The sequence below is a fragment of the Lampetra fluviatilis genome, chromosome 3 (assembly GCF_964198595.1).
Source record: "Lampetra fluviatilis chromosome 3, kcLamFluv1.1, whole genome shotgun sequence".
In the NCBI taxonomy this organism is placed as follows: Eukaryota; Metazoa; Chordata; class Hyperoartia; order Petromyzontiformes; family Petromyzontidae; genus Lampetra; species Lampetra fluviatilis.
Genome location: NC_136277.1, coordinates 496,674 through 518,772, shown reverse-complemented (window position 1 = coordinate 518,772; position 22,099 = coordinate 496,674). Strand labels below are relative to the sequence as shown.

At 53.1% G+C, this 22,099-nt stretch overlaps 4 protein-coding genes and 2 pseudogenes across 4 annotated transcripts; all 6 read left to right on the top strand.

The window, feature by feature from the left end:
* Window positions 1-2,074: 2,074 nt before the first annotated feature.
* On the top strand, window positions 2,075-2,987 carry LOC144950884 (histone H1 pseudogene; annotated as a pseudogene).
* Window positions 2,988-4,072: 1,085 nt separating this feature from the next.
* Window positions 4,073-8,183, top strand: LOC144950894 (histone H2A-like). Its single transcript, XM_078881062.1, has 2 exons — window positions 4,073-4,094; window positions 7,801-8,183. Exons 1-2 carry the CDS (start codon window positions 4,073-4,075, stop codon window positions 8,181-8,183), a joined length of 405 nt encoding a protein of 134 aa, XP_078737188.1.
* Window positions 5,260-5,661, top strand: LOC144950905 (histone H2B type 3-B). The gene has a single exon (XM_078881075.1). The coding sequence runs from the start codon at window positions 5,260-5,262 to the stop codon at window positions 5,659-5,661; it is 402 nt and encodes a 133-aa protein (XP_078737201.1).
* On the top strand, window positions 6,502-6,912 carry LOC144948654 (histone H3). Its single transcript, XM_078878295.1, has one exon. It carries the CDS (start codon window positions 6,502-6,504, stop codon window positions 6,910-6,912), a length of 411 nt encoding a protein of 136 aa, XP_078734421.1.
* An 11,125-nt stretch (window positions 8,184-19,308) lies between the features above and the next one.
* LOC144950869 (histone H1 pseudogene) lies at window positions 19,309-20,221 on the top strand (annotated as a pseudogene).
* A 1,000-nt stretch (window positions 20,222-21,221) lies between these two features.
* On the top strand, window positions 21,222-21,928 carry LOC144950880 (histone H4). Its single transcript, XM_078881048.1, has one exon. It carries the CDS (start codon window positions 21,306-21,308, stop codon window positions 21,615-21,617), a length of 312 nt encoding a protein of 103 aa, XP_078737174.1. The 5' UTR covers window positions 21,222-21,305; the 3' UTR covers window positions 21,618-21,928.
* Window positions 21,929-22,099: the final 171 nt, after the last annotated feature.

Below are 22,099 nucleotides of genomic sequence, written 5' to 3'. Positions count from 1 at the left end.
AAAGGGCAGTGACGTCACCCGGAGCAGGCGTGCTGGACGCGGATGTGTATTGGGAGCGGAGATTGAGGAGTTAAAAGGGGCTGTGGGACGTGTGCCCGGGGTTGGTCTTGGAACGAGTATTGCTGTGCGTTGGTGAAAACAGGACCCTGCGGGGTGGGCTGGTAGGAACGAATAACCAAAGAATATAAACATAATGTATTATTACACTTGTTTAGCCAGGAAAGCCCCACTGAGACTAAAGGTTTTTGTAGGGTCCTGCCAAGTGTTTGCAGTAGGGGGCGATGTTGCTACACTGAATCGGACGATACGAAGGGAGAGTGTGAGGCCTAGGTCTAGGCTTTAGGCCTAGCTGTAGGCTTTAGGGCGCCGTGAGTTAATTTTTAATTTACCTGTTTTTATAATTTATGTAAAAGCTTTAAATTTAAATGTTTCTATTTAAAAGCATCAGGGAATGTAACATTGTTAAACATAACTCCCTTGCACACACGCAGGGGTACGATACGAAGTCAGACTTTGAGGCCCAGTTCTAGGCTTTAGGCCTAGCTGTAGGCTTTAGGGCGCTGTGAGTTTTTTTTATTTAATTTCAAAGTTTTAATTAAAAGCTATCTCAGGGAATTATAAGGGAATGTTACACGTGTTTAGCCAGGAAAACCTCATTAATGTAAATGTTTTAATTAAAAGCTATCTTAGGGAATTATAAGGGAATGTTACACTTGTTTAGCCAGGAAAGTATCACAGAGTCTAAAGGTTTTTGTAGGGTCATGCCAAGTGTTTGCAATAGGGGGCGATGTTGCTACACGGACGGACGGACGGACGATATAATCTATTGTAGGCTGGTCCACTTCGTTGCTACCAGTATAAAGAAGTGCATAAACCATTCTACGACTCCTCTTCACATGCGCGTGGAATGAATGATTCTTGCATTCGTTCTAGATTTGAAGCTTTCGTGACTGCAATGATTCATACTCTTAGGTTTTTTCGGTAAAGTCACGTAGGTAAAACAATAATAATACATAATTTAAATAATATAAATAATAATTTAAATAATAAATCAGGGGGGGGCAGAGGGGGGGGGCCTTATCTGAATGTGGTTGCCGGGGAGTGGCGTGGGGTGTCGGGGCTAAAAGGGAACAAATGAGCACATCAGCACAGGGTTGTGGCCAGTGTTAGCTGATAGTAAGCATAAAAGTACTGGTAAACGCTGGGGATGTCAACACTCGGTAAAGTATAATATTACCTGTCAAATAAGATGGTACAAATATGTGTAGTTAAATATTTTTACATGGTTAATAACATCTTTCCAATGATTACTCATTCGTGTTACTTAGTGCAGTAAATACGTGTTACTTATTGCAGTAAAAACAACTCATCGCATGAACCATCCTGCGCTCCTAGAATATCAACTCTGTCGGTGCATTAAACGTAAGATTATATATGTTCTTTAAACATTCGACTGCGGAGTCACTTGAGTTGAATTTGAGTGGTGATAATTGTGCACCGTGCCTCGATCTTGTTCAAGGCGCGCGACCCTTCTGCAGTGCGTGAGCTACTCACCTCTTGCCACGTAACATGTTAAACTTTCTATTTAATGTCGGTTAATTTTGAGTAATTTTCTTCAGTTTGTTGTCCATCTGAAAATCCATATATTTATTAATTTCAAAGTTCGATTAAAACGTCCAGTTAAAAGTTCGGTGACAAGGGACGGTTGGCATGGCGCGCAGTCCTCACCATAGCGCGAGAGGAGGAATCGCGAGCGCGCGAGGCAAAACTTAAATAGAAAATATTTCGTTGGAATTAAATATGAGTAGTCTGTTGAAGCATCTTGTCTTGCAAAACATTCGAGTGTGTTTTAAATAGTGTTCATCATTAACACTTTTGAAAAACGACAATCATCATATCTCGCCCTGACCGAACAATGTCTCCCAAATGTTGGTTGTTCACTTGTTTTGAATTATAATTTATATCGTGAGCATTGTCGTATATTGCATAAGTAACGTACATTAAAGAAGTGATCTTCGTGATAATGTATCAACTATATGCATGTAAGTATGAACGTTACGGGAGTAATCGAGCCCAAAGGCAGGCGTGATAAACACAGTGAGTATGGTGGCAACTTCCTCACTAGATCTGAGTGCTGGATGATCTCAGCGACGTCCGCATTCAGTACGCCGCTTCTATAATAACCTCGGGCCTGGAGGACGCTCGGTTTGAATCCGTGAGAGCGCTGATTTCGATTTCAAAGAGGCGAGGCGATAAAAGCGACGTTTTGAGATGGCGGAAACTGCTCCTGCTCAACCACCAGCTGCGGCTACTTCAGCGCCTAAAAGCCCCAAGAAGAAGCGCGCCGCTCCAAAGTCCAAGAAGGTCGGCCCCAGCGTGTCCGAGCTCATCCTCAAGGCTCTGGCCAGCAGCAAGGAGAGGAACGGCGTGTCTCTTCCTGCGCTCAAAAAGTCGCTTGCTGCCGGAGGATACGACGTGGAGAAGAACAATGCCCGCGTGAAGTTGGCCATCAAGAAGCTCGTGGCCAAAGACGCCGTGGCGCAAGTGAAGGGCAGCGGTGCATCTGGCTCTTTCAAACTCAACAAGGAAAAGGCTGCCGCAAAGGCGAAGCCCAAGTCGTCAACATCAAAGCCCGCAGCTAAAAAGCCCGCGGCAGCCAAGAAGGTGAAGAAGCCCGCGGCAGCCAAGAAGACCGCGCCCAAGAAGTCTCCCAAGAAAGCAAAGAAGCCCGCGGCTGCCAAGTCGGCCAAGAGCCCCAAAAAGGTGAAGTCGGCTGTTAAGCCCAAGAAGGTGGCGAAGAGCCCAGCCAAGCCCAAGGCTGCGAAGCCCAAGGTCGCTAAGCCCAAGACCGTCAAGGCCAAGGCCGCCAAACCCAAGGTGGCCAAGCCCAAGAAGGCCGCGGCCAAGCCCAAGAAGACTGCGCCAAAGAAGTGAATCCGATCGGACGATGCTCGATTCACTCCACCTCAACGGCTCTTTTCAGAGCCACCCACTTAGTTAAAAAAAAGTGAACCAGGTGCTGCTGCGCTTCAATTAGTTCATCGTTAACACATGGCAGTGTATTACGTTGCTGTTGAATGCGTGCCATATTCTGTAAGTCAAACCCATTTACGGCGTGGCGATGGTTGCTCGCCTTGACTCGGCCCTGATCAAGGAGCTCGACGCTTGGTGCAGTTCAATCGTGAGGATTTGTGTAGATTGGATAAGTTTCGTACATTCGCCAAATTAACTGTATAACATTTTACCCACTCGATGTGTTTTAAGCATTGATGTGATGGGAGTAATCGAGCCCGAAAGCAGTAATCATAAACACAGGCGGGGCGGGTGGCAGCTCCCTCACTCGAACTGGGTGCAGAGTAATGTCAGCGACGTCAGTATTCTCGCTGGCGATTCTAATCTAAATCCAGATTCAAATCGATGCATTCTTGACGAACCTCCAATTTTGATTATGTGTTGCACCTCTTCATTCCGTCATCATGTTACTGGTGCCAAATATGGAATTTAGTCTAAAAATGTATTGATTCCAGACAGCTTTACTCAATTTGCCTTCATTCGCTCGTTCTCGCCTTTTCACTTTGTTTTTGTTTTGTAAACATTGCGGTGCACCATCTAAACTTCTCTATTAAAATAAATGTCTTTCTTACTTTGGGAGAACTAGTTGGTGACGTTCACTCAACTATTGTGTTGGAAGCCGTTTTGCTTCACACGATTATAAAGTTAGTTCATCTTGTTCACTTGAAAACAAGACCTTACACCGATTATTCACTCCACGTGCAATCTTGCAACAGATTGCGTTCCTCTCGCGTTCGCTGCGGGTGTGCCAATATCATTACAGAGTGCTTCGAAGAAGGGTCATTGCCCAAAACGTCGCATATTGTACATGTCACGGAAGTGTTTTTGACGACGGTGGAGGGTTTTCTTCGTCACAGAGGTTAAATGTCGAAGGTTTAAGGCGGAGCCATCGCGGAGGGCAGGGGTGGTCGGTGACGTCACCACGCTTCGGATATAAAGGTGGCTGCTGCTGCAAGCTGAGCGCGCATGTCTCACGCGTGCTTTGTCAGAAGTAGTCGCAATGTCTGGACGCGGTAAAGGCGGTAAGGGGCTCGGCAAGGGAGGCGCAAAACGCCATCGCAAGGTGCTGCGCGACAACATCCAGGGCATCACCAAGCCCGCCATCCGCCGCCTCGCTCGCCGCGGCGGTGTGAAGCGCATCTCGGGCCTCATCTACGAGGAGACCCGCGGCGTCCTGAAGGTCTTCCTTGAGAACGTCATCCGCGACGCCGTCACCTACACGGAGCACGCCAAGCGCAAGACCGTCACCGCCATGGACGTGGTCTACGCCCTCAAGCGCCAGGGCCGCACTCTCTACGGCTTCGGAGGCTGAGCGCCCATCTCTCGCACATTAAGCCAACCCAAAGGCTCTTTTCAGAGCCACCCACCTCTTCGAAACTGCTTGCGCCAGTGTTGCCAAACACTTTCTAAATGGAGCACATGTCCTGGGTTATTGCGCGCCAATTCCTCGTGAGCGTGGTGGACGTTTGCTTGTTGAGTTGGCGAATCTTCATCTGCTTCCACATGAATGAAAGAAATCATGATATTCACACGTCATATTTAACAAGGCGTAATTCTTGAACGCATTAATACAGTACCCATTTCTGGTATTTTTGCGTGAATAATTTCCAGCTGCAGCCGATTCCGATATTGCGTAGAGCATTTGGCGCCACAATCTTACAGCACACTCGTCCTAATTGACGTAGCGTGCCGGAACGCTAATCTCCACCTGTACAGCACAACAGCGAAGTTATTTTTCTCCACCGAGCGCTTGTATTTATCCAAATTGCGTTCATAAAACGCCCGTGTGCCGTATTAGACGAGTTGTGAAACAATCCTTCGTAAGAAACAAAAAAACCCACACTCAAAACACAATATACTGTATTGGGTTTTCTAGTCATCCTTTTTAAAACAAAATCAATGGCCATGGCTGCAATTCACTAATATACATGTTTGGACATTACATTGTGTTATATTCACAAGTCATTTTTGCAGTAAAAACTATATTAAAGTGAACATCGCGTCCGCGTTTCTCATTGGAGGCTGATGGAGAGGGATGGTACTAAAAGAGCCACTCAGCAGCGCCGCGCACTACGATCCTCTGATTTGCATCTCGCCTCCTATAAAAGGAGCTCAACGCGCGACCGACATCCACATTCGCTTCCCGTCTGTTGTGAACTGACCCGAAGCTGCCTACGACGCGTCGACATGCCCGATCCTCCCGCATCAAAGAGCGCTGGGCCGGCTAAGGTTCCTGCTCCCAAGAAGGGCTCCAAGAAGGCTGTGACCAAGGCTACGCGCAAGGATGGCAAGAAGCGACGCCACCGCAGGAAGGAGAGCTACGCCATTTACATCTACAAGGTGATGAAGCAGGTGCACCCCGATACCGGCATCTCGTCCAAGGCAATGAGCATCATGAACTCGTTCGTCAACGACATCTTTGAGCGCATCGCTTCCGAGGCGTCCCGCCTGGCGCACTACAACAAACGCTCCACCATCACCTCTCGGGAGATCCAGACCGCAGTGCGACTGCTGCTCCCCGGCGAGCTGGCCAAGCACGCCGTGTCGGAGGGCACCAAGGCCGTCACCAAGTACACAAGCTCCAAGTGAAGCCTCGACTCCACCATTAATTACAAAGGCTCTTTTCAGAGCCACCCACCTCTCCGAACCTGCTATTACCAGTCCTAGCAGGAGTACAAAACGAAACTTCCAACAAAGTCCCGGTTCACGCGGGGACATTGTTCGCTCATTGAAATGGAGAGATCGATCGCATTTTGACCTGTTTCAACGTGAATAAAAGCGATAACAATATTCATGGCACATCATATTCACCAGCAGGCATTTATTGGACTTGTTTGTCCATTGATTTCATCTGCAGCCCATTCAGATATTACATTGGATATTTGGCGCCAAAACCTTGCAATGCAATATATTTAATTCGTGGTTGTATTTTCGGGCAGGAACTAACATTTTGCACGTGTACATATATGTAAAAGTAAGCGCCTAGCATGGATGACTCGTGCAGTATAATTGATGATCATCATCTCAATGCCAAGAGAATAGATATCTATCCCTGTGATCACCTCTTTCCGACATTTTTACGTATTACTGTTTCCAATGAAGTGCAGTTTCTTCACACTTTATTTAGATCATGCAGAGCACTGTAAAGTCGTTTTCGGAAAGGTGTTTGCTTGAGAAAATAACATCCGTTAAAGACATCGACGGCGCTCAAACGGTACTACTGCATCGTGATACGGCATTCTGAAATGATCCAAACTGAACATTTTGTTGATTAAGAAGAGTTGACGACTCGAGATCATTGCACGCTGCCAACCAATCAGCACGCTCCCCGTCTTCGCACGTCACGACTCCGCTGACCAGTGAGCGCGCGCTCTGGGCTACATAAGCCGCCTTCTCCCCGCTTGTGAGAATCTTTGCCCACACCAAGCCATGGCTCGCACCAAGCAGACCGCTCGCAAGTCCACGGGCGGCAAGGCCCCACGCAAGCAACTCGCCACCAAGGCGGCCCGAAAGAGCGCTCCGGCCACGGGCGGCGTCAAGAAGCCTCACCGCTACAGGCCCGGCACCGTCGCTCTGCGCGAGATCCGCCGCTACCAGAAGTCCACCGAGCTGCTCATCCGCAAACTGCCCTTCCAGCGCCTCGTCAGGGAGATCGCGCAGGACTTCAAGACCGACCTGCGCTTCCAGAGCTCCGCTGTCATGGCTCTGCAGGAGGCCAGCGAAGCGTACCTTGTCGCGCTCTTCGAGGACACCAACCTGTGCGCCATCCACGCCAAGCGCGTCACCATCATGCCCAAGGACATTCAGCTCGCCCGCCGCATTCGTGGCGAGCGCGCTTGAACGCCCAGCTCGGCCCTCAAAGCACAACACAAAGGCTCTTTTCAGAGCCACCACTTACGCATGAAAAAGCTTCCATGTGTGTCCTTCAAAGTTCGGGTGCCGGAAACCTTCGTTTGCTGGTCACGGCTCTCACGAGTCGTCAGGCGTAAGCGACAATGAAGTTCATTTTATATACCCCGCCGCTCATTTTTCAACATCACACGTTGGTGTTGTATATAAGCGTTGTGAAACCATGTTTACATAATCTACAACAAAAGGGTTATTTTGGTGAAATATATTAACTATTAAACCCAAAGATATTGGTTGATGTTGTTTCAATCCCGAGCTGATAAGAAGTTCACATTTTGCAAACTAAGAGACTGAATTATTCACGCACATATATTTTTAGGCATTGCCCGAACAGGCGGTTAAAGGAATATATATACACCGTATAGGCACGTGGGCGATCAATCACGAGCTCAAGGCTATCACAATGATTTCTTATAACCAATGAGGTCCCTCAAAATGATGATTATAATCAATAATACATTGATATTTGCGGAATCCGCTTATAAGTTTGACTTGCCAGCACGTGCCCATAAATTAACTCAATAATGCTTAAAACTTGAACCTATTAAGTACGTGTATCGCATTGTTTAATTCCTAAGATACGTGTCCGCATAAAAATATATATGGATAAAAATAATTAAAGTCAACATCGAATCCTCGCGTCCCGGCTTTTCATTGGTGGCTCAAGGAGAGGGCGGGACTCGACCGAGAGGAGCCAATCAGCAGCGGCGCGCTCTACGATCCTCGTCTCCGCTATAAAAGACGCTCCGGTGGTGCGTGTTAACGTCACAAATCGTTCGTACTTTGTCTCTATTGCTTTTTGCATCCTAGGTCCCTTAGCAATGTCTGGACGCGGCAAGACCGGTGGCAAATCTCGCGCCAAGGCAAAGTCCCGCTCTTCCCGCGCCGGCTTGCAGTTCCCCGTGGGTCGCGTTCACAGGCTGCTCCGCAAGGGCAATTACGCCCAGCGGGTCGGCGCTGGAGCACCCGTCTACCTGGCCGCCGTGCTCGAGTACCTTTCTGCCGAGATCCTCGAGCTGGCTGGCAATGCCGCCCGCGACAACAAGAAGACGAGGATCATCCCCCGACACCTGCAGCTCGCCGTGCGAAACGACGAGGAGCTCAACAAGCTCATGGGCGGCGTGACTATCGCCCAGGGCGGTGTGCTGCCCAACATCCAGGCCGTGCTGCTGCCCAAGAAGACCTCTCAGGCAAAGAAGTGAACGCGCCGCCGCCTCTACCACCACAACAACGGCTCTTTTCAGAGCCACCCACTTGCTTGCAAAGAGCTCGGACAGTCGTACACAGGGGTTTTGTTATTAATAAGGACACCGTCGTCGAGTTGCCCTCGTGCCAAATTGCTCGCAATTAAACAAATGCTCTGCTCATTCCAGTTACCCTTTATTATGTCTAATTTAGGAACGGTATTTGAGCAGCATTCCAACATTGCATCAATCATGGAACATGGTTTAGAATAAATTGGGATGCCTATTGGAAGAAAGTATCGTGTTTTTTAAAGAATAAAACTCGCTCTTTTTGAGCGGTCAGATTACATATGAAGAGGAGTCGGAGAATGGTTCAAGCACTTTAAGGGATCTGCGAGCCACCCTCACGCACCACGCAAACACGACATCTCCGCTCTCACGACAACACGCACCAATCACACGCGCGGGAAAGAGCTGGACGGGGGTGTCAGGGGTTAAAGGGCAGTGACGTCACCCGGAGCAGGCGTGCTGGACGCGGATGTGTATTGGGAGCGGAGATTGAGGAGTTAAAAGGGGCTGTGGGACGTGTGCCCGGGGTTGGTCTTGGAACGAGTATTGCTGTGCGTTGGTGAAAACAGGACCCTGCGGGGTGGGCTGGTAGGAACGAATAACCAAAGAATATAAACATAATGTATTATTACACTTGTTTAGCCAGGAAAGCCCCACTGAGACTAAAGGTTTTTGTAGGGTCCTGCCAAGTGTTTGCAGTAGGGGGCGATGTTGCTACACTGAATCGGACGATACGAAGGGAGAGTGTGAGGCCTAGGTTTAGGCTTTAGGCCTAGCTGTAGGCTTTAGGGCGCCGTGAGTTAATTTTTAATTTACCTGTTTTTATAATTTATGTAAAAGCTTTAAATTTAAATGTTTCTATTTAAAAGCATCAGGGAATGTAACATTGTTAAACATAACTCCCTTGCACACACGCAGGGGAACAATACGAAGGGAGAGTTTGAGGCGTTCGAGGCTTGAGGCCTAGCTGTAGGCTTTAGGCCGCCGAGAGTTAATTTTTAATTTAAATGTTTTTATTTTTCATGTAAAAGCTTTAAATTTAAATGTTTATATTTAAAAGCATCAGGGAATGTAACATTGTTAAACATTAACTCCCTTGCACACACGCAGGGGTACGATACGAAGTCAGACTTTGAGGCCCAGTTCTAGGCTTTAGGCCTAGCTGTAGGCTTTAGGGCGCTGTGAGTTTTTTTATTTAATTTCAAAGTTTTAATTAAAAGCTATCTCAGGGAATTATAAGGGAATGTTACACGTGTTTAGCCAGGAAAACCTCATTAATGTAAATGTTTTAATTAAAAGCTATCTTAGGGAATTATAAGGGAATGTTACACTTGTTTAGCCAGGAAAGTATCACAGAGTCTAAAGGTTTTTGTAGGGTCATGCCAAGTGTTTGCAATAGGGGGCGATGTTGCTACACGGACGGACGGACGGACGATATAATCTATTGTAGGCTGGTCCACTTCGTTGCTACCAGTATAAAGAAGTGCATAAACCATTCTACGACTCCTCTTCACATGCGCGTGGAATGAATGATTCTTGCATTCGTTCTAGATTTGAAGCTTTCGTGACTGCAATGATTCATACTCTTAGGTTTTTTCGGTAAAGTCACGTAGGTAAAACAATAATAATGTGGGGGTCGCTAGCCCCCGAGATCCCTCCCTCGATAATACTAACGGCCGGACTAACATCATCAATCGCCCCCCCGCTGCTAAGCGAACCGCCGCTAGGCTCCTCACCCAGGGTGTGGGAGCCGTCACCCGAGGGTTCCCCTCCACCGCGGGTCCGCGTAGCAGGCATGGATAACCACGCACGCGCACACCCACACACAGCTCTGCACGGCACTCACCCAACCCTGACCACTCACGTTAGGATCGCGCACCTGTGTTACACACGTCGTGAACGTGCGCGCACACACGCATACAGCTCCACACGCGATACCCACTCCTGCGCCGCTCTGCGCCGCGCTGGCCGCCCACGTTACGATCGCGCACCTTGGGCACGCCGATTACGCACGCCGAGAGCTTACGCAAGTAACGAGCGCACGCAAGCGGGGCACACGCCGACACGACGACTCGTCCCCTCCCCCACTCGCGCGTGCACGTCAACACAAATATCGTACAAGGACGATTCTCCTCTCACACGGCTGCGTAGTCACGCCAACACACCAAAAGTGCTCTCCCCGGGCGTTAACGCACACACCTCCGTACCCGCACAATCGTACAGAGACCACGGCCTTTATGCGTACAACGACCACACACTCGCGAATGCAGTGCACGCTAATACCACGTTCCAAAAACACCCAACAACACGGTTTTGTTACTACGCTCGAGATTTTATTAGCCCTTGCTAACCAACCGAGCCACCCGTGTGTGTGTGCGGGACAGCAAGGCGCTTCTAACCCACACTCTGGTGCCGTGTAGCCCTATTCTATGCTGCGCTCTCTGCTAAACCGCTTTCCTACTCGTCCTTACCCCGAACTAACCCTCTCCTACGGATCCTACCCTCCGCTCTGAGGTGTTGTAAGGCGCGCAACACGATACCGTCTGTAGTCCTTGGTGACCTTGCGGCGCTCAGATCGTCCTGCAGACAATCTAGCGGCTCGCCCGATGACTCCTTCGTCGCTGACCCCGTGTCCAAACTCCAGAAGAGAAGAGTTCCCTACTGCCCCTGCGTTTTCTTTTAAACTATTCACATCAAAGGCTAGGCGCCCCCGTCCCGACCGCCTTGGTCTCTCGACCAATCCTGAGCCTAGGATTTCCCGCTCTTTTGCGATCCCGCCGGCCTTTGAACTTTCGACCAATCAGTCGTCCCGGTTCCTGATCCCAGCTATCTGCCTTGCTGACCCGTGTTTGTGTTTGTATGCGTTTCTAACTGCGGGGCTCTCTGAGCTCGCCGTGGTCGTGCGATCTCAAATCCGCCCACGGCGCCGCAGTGTTACTTGGCCTGGGAAGGGTCCTGTCCAATTCCCTGGCCCTGAGAAACCGTGGGGTAACCCCCCTAGGGGGCCCTCGGGTGAAAACTCAGGGTAGGTGACCCGACCACGAGGCCCTACGTGGGTGCGGGTGCGTGTTTATGTGGGGGGGGTGATGGGGGGCAGTGCGGCGGTGGAAGCCGGGCGGCTCCCTGGCTCGGCCGAGCGGCCCCGTCGCTGTGGCACCACATAGCCCCCCGGGGTGCCAGTCCCCGTCCCGGGTTGACTGGAGCACCTCGCCTGGGTTGCCCCCACGAGGTATCGCCGCGGGGTCCGCGGGATTCGCCCGGCCCTTGTGGCTGGCCTCGGGGGTGGCGGCTCCGTCTCCTGGGGCTCCGGCGGTGGTCTCCTCCTCCATTCCAACGGCTCCCCTCGGTCTCTGGCACCTGCGGGCTGGGGAACAAACTCAGAGGCGGTGGGGTTTAAGGGTCGCCGTCCTCGTCGCCCCCGGCCCCGCCCGGGGCCCCTCGGAGCCCGGGGCTCCGTGGGGCCCATATACTGCGCGAGGCCCCCGGGCACGGGGGGTAGGGGGACCCCGGGGTTTCGGGGTACTTGGACGGCGGGGCTCCCCCCCTCGGGGGCTGCTCGCCACGGCTTCAGTCGGCGGATGTTGACCACCATCTCCCGGCCCCTCTCTCCTCCCTGAATCAGCACCGTCCATGGTGAGATCTGCCGTCTCACAATCCAGGGTCCTCGCCAGTAGGTGGTCAGCTTCCCCACCTGTCCGGCACCGACGCGGGGAGTGTACAGCCACACCTCGGAGCCCGCAGTGTAGAAGGGGGGCTCCATACGGGGTCGGGCGCCCTGCTCTTGCCGCTGGTGCGCGGCCTCTCCGTGCGGGTAGGCTCGGCCCCTGGCCCCTCGCAGGGTCTCCAGCAAGTGCTCCACGGGGTGGCTCCCTTCCTCCCGTTGCGGCGGAGGGACACCGAACAGCAGATCTGCGGGCAGGCGAGACTCGCGACCAAACATCATTAGGAACGGGGTCTGTCCTGTAGATGTGTGAACGGCGGTGGTGTAGGCGAACAGGGCATAGGGGAGGTGTTCGTCCCAGTCCTGTTGATTCGCGGCCGCCATGCGTTTAAGCTTCCCGGCCAGAGTCTGGTTCATCCTCTCTACCATCCCGTTCGCCTGGGGGTGATATGCCGTGGTTCGGTCCTTCTGGATCCCGAACTCTCGGCACAGCGCCTGGAATAGTTCGGCCTCGAATTCACTACCCTGGTCGGTAATGACTCGTTCGGGGATCCCGCACTTAAGTACGTAGTTTTCCACGAAGGCCCGGGCCACTACGAGGGCTGTTTTATCCGGGATAGCCACCGCCACGGGGTAGCGGGTGAAGTACTCCACCGCTACAAGAATATATCGGTTGCCCCGGTGGGATCGTGGAAAGGGCCCTTGCAGGTCGATTCCGACCAACTGATTCGTCCGACTGACTCGGAACGGCCTCAGGGGTACCTGGTACCTCGCCGGCTTTTGCCCACACTGCTGACAGGCCCGGCAGCCCTGCACCCAGGCGGCCACATCTTGCGCCAATTTAGGCCAGAGATACTGGCGACGCAGAGTCTCCCGGGTGCGCCGTTCCCCATCATGGCCCCCGAGCGGGTGGTCGTGTACCAGTCGTAGCAGCTGGGGTCGCACCTGGGCAGGAACACAGATACACCCCGGCTGGCCGGCCTCGGTTAACTCCCGTACCACTCCGTTCTGTACACACAACCGGGCATACAAACCGCTCCAGGGTCCTGGTAGGGCGCTCTTTTCCTCCCGCAGTGCCGCCTCCACTGCCGCCAGATCCGGATCTCGCTGCTGGGTCTGTCTCAGCTGCTCGTCGTTTAGGCCCGGGAAGGCACAGCCGACGTCCTCCTGGGTCCGTCCGATCGGGTCCCGAGCCGCGGGTCCCGCGCTTGCCGGGCGGTCGACGGGATCCTCAGTGCCACCTGCGAGGGTCTCTGTGGCGCACACTGCACTCTCTCTCGGGGGGGGGAGTTTAGTTTCCGCGCGCTCCTTGGGTTCTGCTGCCTGGCGGCAGCGTCCCCCCGTGAAGCACGGGCAGGCGTCTCCCTCCCTCGTCTCAGCGCGCACCGCGGGCCGTCTTGACAAGGCGTCCGCGTTCGCGTGTGTCCGCCCCGCTCGGTACTCGATCTGCAGGTTGTACTCCTGCAGCTGCGCCAGCCATCGAGCCATCTGCCCCCGCGGTTCCTTGAATGTAAGGAGGAACTGCAGTGCATAATGATCGGTGCGCACACGACATTTCCTGCCGTACAAGTACGGTCGGAACTGTTTACACGCGAAAATTACAGCATACAGTTCCTGACGGGTTACACAATAGTTCAGTTCGGCCCCGCTCAGGGTCCGACTGGCGTACGCGATGACCCGCTCCGTCCCACCCTGCACTTGCGACAGCACCGCGCCCAGCCCACTGCTGCAGGCGTCAGTGTCCAAAATAAAATCGGTGGTGAAATCTGGGAAAGCCAAGGTGGGGGTGTGGGTGAGGTGGTCTTTGAGTGTGGTGAAAGCCGTCTGGCAGGCCTCCGACCACTGATAGGGGTTCTTAGGGGAGGTGAGTTGGGTGAGGGGGCGTGCAATCTCACTGAATCCCTTTACAAATCGACGGTAATAAGTGGCGAGTCCCAAGAATGACCTGATCTCCGTCAGGTTCCTCGGCCGCGGCCAATCCACTACGGCACGCACCTTCTCGGGATCGGTGCTCACCCCTGCCTCGCTGACTCGGTGTCCGAGGTACCCCACCTCGCGTTGCGCAATGTAACACTTACGTGGCTTGAGCTTGAGATGGGCTGCTCGCAGTCGCTGGAATACTTCCCGCAGCCTGGACCAGTGTTCGGACAGCGACCTACTGAACACTATTACGTCGTCCAGGTAAATCAGGCACTGTTCCCACTGCAAGCCCCGCATCACCAACTCCATCAACCGCTGGAACGTCGCGGGCGCGTTAGTGAGTCCGAACGGCAACACTCGAAACTCAAACAGGCCCATCGGGGTGGTGAATGCTGTTTTTGGCCGATCCTCCTCCGTCATCTCCACCTGCCAGTAACCGGACGCCAGATCGAGGGTGGAAAAATACCGCGCTCCTGCGAGACTGTCGAAGGTGTCGTCGATGCGTGGGATGGGAAAAGCGTCGCCGAGGGTGACTGCGTTCAATTTTCGGTAATCAACGCAGAACCGAGTCGATCCGTCCTTTTTCGTTACCAGTACCACCGGGGCAGACCAAGGGCTCGCGGAGGGCTGGATTATGTTATCGCGTAGCATATCCGTGACTGCCTCTTTGATCTGGGTCCGTTCAGGCGCGCCCACTCGGTATGCGGGGAGTTTGATGGGTCGGGCTGCACCTGTGTCAATTTGGTGCTTGACCAGGTCGGTCCGGCCCACGTCCGAATCGTGCTCACTGAACACGTCGGCGTACTCCCGCAATAACCCGCGCAGCTGATCGGCCTCCCCCTTAGGTAAGGCTGCCCAAGGCACATGTAGCGCATCCTGCAGGGGAACAATCTCGGCTCGGGGGGTCGGGCCGACTCGCCAGGCCAGATCCTGGCTGTCCTCGGGGCGGCCAGGGTCCTCCGCCCAGAGTGCGAACACCGAGTCGTTCGAGTGGCGAGCGTGCAGGGGGTGTACGGTGGCTACCGGGGTGCGTCGTCGTATCATTGCCGGGGTACTGTGTGGGTTAAACACACGTATAAACAGCCGGCCCCCATCTGCGTTTACCAGTGTGGCTGACCCTACCACCCCGTATCGCGATGCCAACTCCGGGTGAGGAGTCAGCATTACCTCGCCCGATGGTCGGTGGGTTGGGTCGGTGGAGAGGGTTGCCACTGGCACCAGCATCTCGGCGAGAGGCCCGATGGTGACGGCCGACACCAGCGTAGCGGCCACGGGTGTGAAGCGTGGGCGATTCGGCTCCTGTCCTAGGAACGGAATCCGCTCCCCGCTGCCCTCCACCGTAGCGCATCGTTGCCGGGGCTGTACGTTAAGTCCCAACTTTTCCAGGAGGTCCGTTCCTGCAATGCACTCGTGGCACAACACACTCGAAACGTAGAATTCCTGTGTGCACACCTGGTTTCCTAGACGGACCTCGAGGGAGACCTTCCCCAGCAACCCCATCCCGGCTCCGCTTGCCGTGTGCAGCGCGCGATCCGGGGCCTGCAGGCAGCCCACGTCCACCCCGAGCATGCTGCAGTGCGCGGCGCTCATGAGAGAGGCCACGGCGCCCGTGTCCAACAGGATCCGGGTGCGCTGCCCGTTCACCTGGCCTTCCACCAGCGACGTGGCTCCCGTTATCCCTGCCACCAGCTCCCGCAGCCAATCGCCCGAGGTCCATGCGCCCTTGGGTGTTGTCGTTGTAACCTGTTTATGGATCACTCGCTCGCCATTATTATTACAGCTGGTTTGGGTCGGGTCTACGTCGATTTCATCCCCTGGTGGTCCCCTCTCTAGGGGGGGCTTAGTGTTTGACCTATGCATCGGCCTCGCACGGGCGCGCTGAGGGCAGTCCCTCATGAGATGCCCTCGACGGTCGCACACATAACACGTCCTGGGAGGAGTGGCGGCTCTGTGGCGAACTTTCTGCCCACTCCCTCCTCCCCCCGTGCGCTGTTGCTCATACTCTGCTTCTAGTCGGGCTATCCTCCCAGTTAATCCTCCTACCTCGGCCTGGACCGTCTCTACCATTGTCTCCAGCGCAGTCATGTGTGCCCGTACTTGGGTTACCTTGTTGTCTACTTGGGTTACCCTGTCACCTACCTGGGTTACCCTGTCACCTACCTGGGTTACCTGGCCGGAGACATCCTTTATACCCGTTTGTATACCGGCAACCCATCCCGGGGTTGTCTCGCGGGACACTGGAGGTTCTCTTTCCCGGCCCCTTACCGTCCTCGCGAGCTCCTGTTCCTCCTCCTCGTCTTCCGAGAGCAGGCTCGCAATGGCGCGCTCTCGTCCCAGCCCCCGGAGCTGCGCGCGTTCGCTGTGAATTCTTTCACACTTACGTGCGCGCTCGACAAGGGTGTTAAAGGGAAGACGTGGGCAGCTCATGTCTGGCTGCCACCACGCCGTGCGAGACAGGTACCGCTGGATTTTCTCGGCAGCCAGTTCCTCAATAACCTCAGTTGCGTACCCCGGACGTGCGATCTTTGTTAACTCGCGCACATCCTCGGCGTAATCACGGAGATCTTCGCCAGGTTGGCGACGGCGCGCCTCTAAGGCCGATTTTGCTTCCTCCTCGTCACGCGTGCCAAAACGCTGATCGAGTCGGCGCATCAGCTCCTCTAGCTGTGTCTGTGCACTCGCGGGTAACGCTTCTACAAAATCGGCTGCCCGCCCATCAAGATTCATATTAAGTTGACGTACTGCCTGCGCGTCCGTCCATCCATTAATTTCCTTGGCCCCTAAGAGATTGCGGGCGAATGCCTTCCACGAAGGGGCCCCCCGGCCGGTAAATATCAGTCTTATTTTAGCGTGAGGTAACGCGGGGGTCCGTACCGCTTCCGACACCAATTTGTGGGGGTCGCTAGCCCCCGAGATCCCTCCCTCGATAATACTAACGGCCGGACTAACATCATCAATCGCCCCCCCGCTGCTAAGCGAACCGCCGCTAGGCTCCTCACCCAGGGTGTGGGAGCCGTCACCCGAGGGTTCCCCTCCACCGCGGGTCCGCGTAGCAGGCATGGATAACCACGCACGCGCACACCCACACACAGCTCTGCACGGCACTCACCCAACCCTGACCACTCACGTTAGGATCGCGCACCTGTGTTACACACGTCGTGAACGTGCGCGCACACACGCATACAGCTCCACACGCGATACCCACTCCTGCGCCGCTCTGCGCCGCGCTGGCCGCCCACGTTACGATCGCGCACCTTGGGCACGCCGATTACGCACGCCGAGAGCTTACGCAAGTAACGAGCGCACGCAAGCGGGGCACACGCCGACACGACGACTCGTCCCCTCCCCCACTCGCGCGTGCACGTCAACACAAATATCGTACAAGGACGATTCTCCTCTCACACGGCTGCGTAGTCACGCCAACACACCAAAAGTGCTCTCCCCGGGCGTTAACGCACACACCTCCGTACCCGCACAATCGTACAGAGACCACGGCCTTTATGCGTACAACGACCACACACTCGCGAATGCAGTGCACGCTAATACCACGTTCCAAAAACACCCAACAACACGGTTTTGTTACTACGCTCGAGATTTTATTAGCCCTTGCTAACCAACCGAGCCACCCGTGTGTGTGTGCGGGACAGCAAGGCGCTTCTAACCCACACTCTGGTGCCGTGTAGCCCTATTCTATGCTGCGCTCTCTGCTAAACCGCTTTCCTACTCGTCCTTACCCCGAACTAACCCTCTCCTACGGATCCTACCCTCCGCTCTGAGGTGTTGTAAGGCGCGCAACACGATACCGTCTGTAGTCCTTGGTGACCTTGCGGCGCTCAGATCGTCCTGCAGACAATCTAGCGGCTCGCCCGATGACTCCTTCGTCGCTGACCCCGTGTCCAAACTCCAGAAGAGAAGAGTTCCCTACTGCCCCTGCGTTTTCTTTTAAACTATTCACATCAAAGGCTAGGCGCCCCCGTCCCGACCGCCTTGGTCTCTCGACCAATCCTGAGCCTAGGATTTCCCGCTCTTTTGCGATCCCGCCGGCCTTTGAACTTTCGACCAATCAGTCGTCCCGGTTCCTGATCCCAGCTATCTGCCTTGCTGACCCGTGTTTGTGTTTGTATGCGTTTCTAACTGCGGGGCTCTCTGAGCTCGCCGTGGTCGTGCGATCTCAAATCCGCCCACGGCGCCGCAGTGTTACTTGGCCTGGGAAGGGTCCTGTCCAATTCCCTGGCCCTGAGAAACCGTGGGGTAACCCCCCTAGGGGGCCCTCGGGTGAAAACTCAGGGTAGGTGACCCGACCACGAGGCCCTACGTGGGTGCGGGTGCGTGTTTATGTGGGGGGGGTGATGGGGGGCAGTGCGGCGGTGGAAGCCGGGCGGCTCCCTGGCTCGGCCGAGCGGCCCCGTCGCTGTGGCACCACAATAATACATAATTTAAATAATATAAATAATAATTTAAATAATAAATCAGGGGGGGGCAGAGGGGGGGGGGCCTTATCTGAATGTGGTTGCCGGGGAGTGGCGTGGGGTGTCGGGGCTAAAAGGGAACAAATGAGCACATCAGCTCAGGGTTGTGGCCAGTGTTAGCTGATAGTAAGCATAAAAGTACTGGTAAACGCTGGGGATGTCAACACTCGGTAAAGTATAATATTACCTGTCAAATAAGATGGTACAAATATGTGTAGTTAAATATTTTTACATGGTTAATAACATCTTTCCAATGATTACTCATTCGTGTTACTTAGTGCAGTAAATACGTGTTACTTATTGCAGTAAAAACAACTCATCGCATGAACCATCCTGCGCTCCTAGAATATCAACTCTGTCGGTGCATTAAACGTAAGATTATATATGTTCTTTAAACATTCGACTGCGGAGTCACTTGAGTTGAATTTGAGTGGTGATAATTGTGCACCGTGCCTCGATCTTGTTCAAGGCGCGCGACCCTTCTGCAGTGCGTGAGCTACTCACCTCTTGCCACGTAACATGTTAAACTTTCTATTTAATGTCGGTTAATTTTGAGTAATTTTCTTCAGTTTGTTGTCCATCTGAAAATCCATATATTTATTAATTTCAAAGTTCGATTAAAACGTCCAGTTAAAAGTTCGGTGACAAGGGACGGTTGGCATGGCGCGCAGTCCTCACCATAGCGCGAGAGGAGGAATCGCGAGCGCGCGAGGCAAAACTTAAATAGAAAATATTTCGTTGGAATTAAATATGAGTAGTCTGTTGAAGCATCTTGTCTTGCAAAACATTCGAGTGTGTTTTAAATAGTGTTCATCATTAACACTTTTGAAAAACGACAATCATCATATCTCGCCCTGACCGAACAATGTCTCCCAAATGTTGGTTGTTCACTTGTTTTGAATTATAATTTATATCGTGAGCATTGTCGTATATTGCATAAGTAACGTACATTAAAGAAGTGATCTTCGTGATAATGTATCAACTATATGCATGTAAGTATGAACGTTACGGGAGTAATCGAGCCCAAAGGCAGGCGTGATAAACACAGTGAGTATGGTGGCAACTTCCTCACTAGATCTGAGTGCTGGATGATCTCAGCGACGTCCGCATTCAGTACGCCGCTTCTATAATAACCTCGGGCCTGGAGGACGCTCGGTTTGAATCCGTGAGAGCGCTGATTTCGATTTCAAAGAGGCGAGGCGATAAAAGCGACGTTTTGAGATGGCGGAAACTGCTCCTGCTCAACCACCAGCTGCGGCTACTTCAGCGCCTAAAAGCCCCAAGAAGAAGCGCGCCGCTCCAAAGTCCAAGAAGGTCGGCCCCAGCGTGTCCGAGCTCATCCTCAAGGCTCTGGCCAGCAGCAAGGAGAGGAACGGCGTGTCTCTTCCTGCGCTCAAAAAGTCGCTTGCTGCCGGAGGATACGACGTGGAGAAGAACAATGCCCGCGTGAAGTTGGCCATCAAGAAGCTCGTGGCCAAAGACGCCGTGGCGCAAGTGAAGGGCAGCGGTGCATCTGGCTCTTTCAAACTCAACAAGGAAAAGGCTGCCGCAAAGGCGAAGCCCAAGTCGTCAACATCAAAGCCCGCAGCTAAAAAGCCCGCGGCAGCCAAGAAGGTGAAGAAGCCCGCGGCAGCCAAGAAGACCGCGCCCAAGAAGTCTCCCAAGAAAGCAAAGAAGCCCGCGGCTGCCAAGTCGGCCAAGAGCCCCAAAAAGGTGAAGTCGGCTGTTAAGCCCAAGAAGGTGGCGAAGAGCCCAGCCAAGCCCAAGGCTGCGAAGCCCAAGGTCGCTAAGCCCAAGACCGTCAAGGCCAAGGCCGCCAAACCCAAGGTGGCCAAGCCCAAGAAGGCCGCGGCCAAGCCCAAGAAGACTGCGCCAAAGAAGTGAATCCGATCGGACGATGCTCGATTCACTCCACCTCAACGGCTCTTTTCAGAGCCACCCACTTAGTTAAAAAAAGTGAACCAGGTGCTGCTGCGCTTCAATTAGTTCATCGTTAACACATGGCAGTGTATTACGTTGCTGTTGAATGCGTGCCATATTTTGTAAGTCAAACCCATTTACGGCGTGGCGATGGTTGCTCGCCTTGACTCGGCCCTGATCAAGGAGCTCGACGCTTGGTGCAGTTCAATCGTGAGGATTTGTGTAGATTGGATAAGTTTCGTACATTCGCCAAATTAACTGTATAACATTTTACCCACTCGATGTGTTTTAAGCATTGATGTGATGGGAGTAATCGAGCCCGAAAGCAGTAATCATAAACACAGGCGGGGCGGGTGGCAGCTCCCTCACTCGAACTGGGTGCAGAGTAATGTCAGCGACGTCAGCATTCTCGCTGGCGATTCTAATCTAAATCCAGATTCAAATCGATGCATTCTTGACGAACCTCCAATTTTGATTATGTGTTGCACCTCTTCATTCCGTCATCATGTTACTGGTGCCAAATATGGAATTTAGTCTAAAAATGTATTGATTCCAGACAGCTTTACTCAATTTGCCTTCATTCGCTCGTTCTCGCCTTTTCACTTTGTTTTTGTTTTGTAAACATTGCGGTGCACCATCTAAACTTCTCTATTAAAATAAATGTCTTTCTTACTTTGGGAGAACTAGTTGGTGACGTTCACTCAACTATTGTGTTGGAAGCCGTTTAGCTTCACACGATTATAAAGTTAGTTCATCTTGTTCACTTGAAAACAAGACCTTACACCGATTATTCACTCCACGTGCAATCTTGCAACAGATTGCGTTCCTCTCGCGTTCGCTGCGGGTGTGCCAATATCATTACAGAGTGCTTCGAAGAAGGGTCATTGCCCAAAACGTCGCATATTGTACATGTCACGGAAGTGTTTTTGACGACGGTGGAGGGTTTTCTTCGTCACAGAGGTTAAATGTCGAAGGTTTAAGGCGGAGCCATCGCGGAGGGCAGGGGTGGTCGGTGACGTCACCACGCTTCGGATATAAAGGTGGCTGCTGCTGCAAGCTGAGCGCGCATGTCTCTCGCGTGCTTTGTCAGAAGTAGTCGCAATGTCTGGACGCGGTAAAGGCGGTAAGGGGCTCGGCAAGGGAGGCGCAAAACGCCATCGCAAGGTGCTGCGCGACAACATCCAGGGCATCACCAAGCCCGCCATCCGCCGCCTCGCTCGCCGCGGCGGTGTGAAGCGCATCTCGGGCCTCATCTACGAGGAGACCCGCGGCGTCCTGAAGGTCTTCCTTGAGAACGTCATCCGCGACGCCGTCACCTACACGGAGCACGCCAAGCGCAAGACCGTCACCGCCATGGACGTGGTCTACGCCCTCAAGCGCCAGGGCCGCACTCTCTACGGCTTCGGAGGCTGAGCGCCCATCTCTCGCACATTAAGCCAACCCAAAGGCTCTTTTCAGAGCCACCCACCTCTTCGAAACTGCTTGCGCCAGTGTTGCCAAACACTTTCTAAATGGAGCACATGTCCTGGGTTATTGCGCGCCAATTCCTCGTGAGCGTGGTGGACGTTTGCTTGTTGAGTTGGCGAATCTTCATCTGCTTCCACATGAATGAAAGAAATCATGATATTCACGACACGTCACATTTAACAAGGCGTAATTCTTGAACGCATTAATACAGTACCCATTTCTGGTATTTTTGCGTGAATAATTTCCAGCTGCAGCCGATTCCGATATTACGTAGAGCATTTGGCGCCACAATCTTACAGCACACTCGTCCTAATTGACGTAGCGTGCCGGAACGCTAATCTCCACCTGTACAGCACAACAGCGAAGTTATTTTTCTCCACCGAGCGCTTGTATTTATCCAAATTGCGTTCATAAAACGCCCGTGTGCC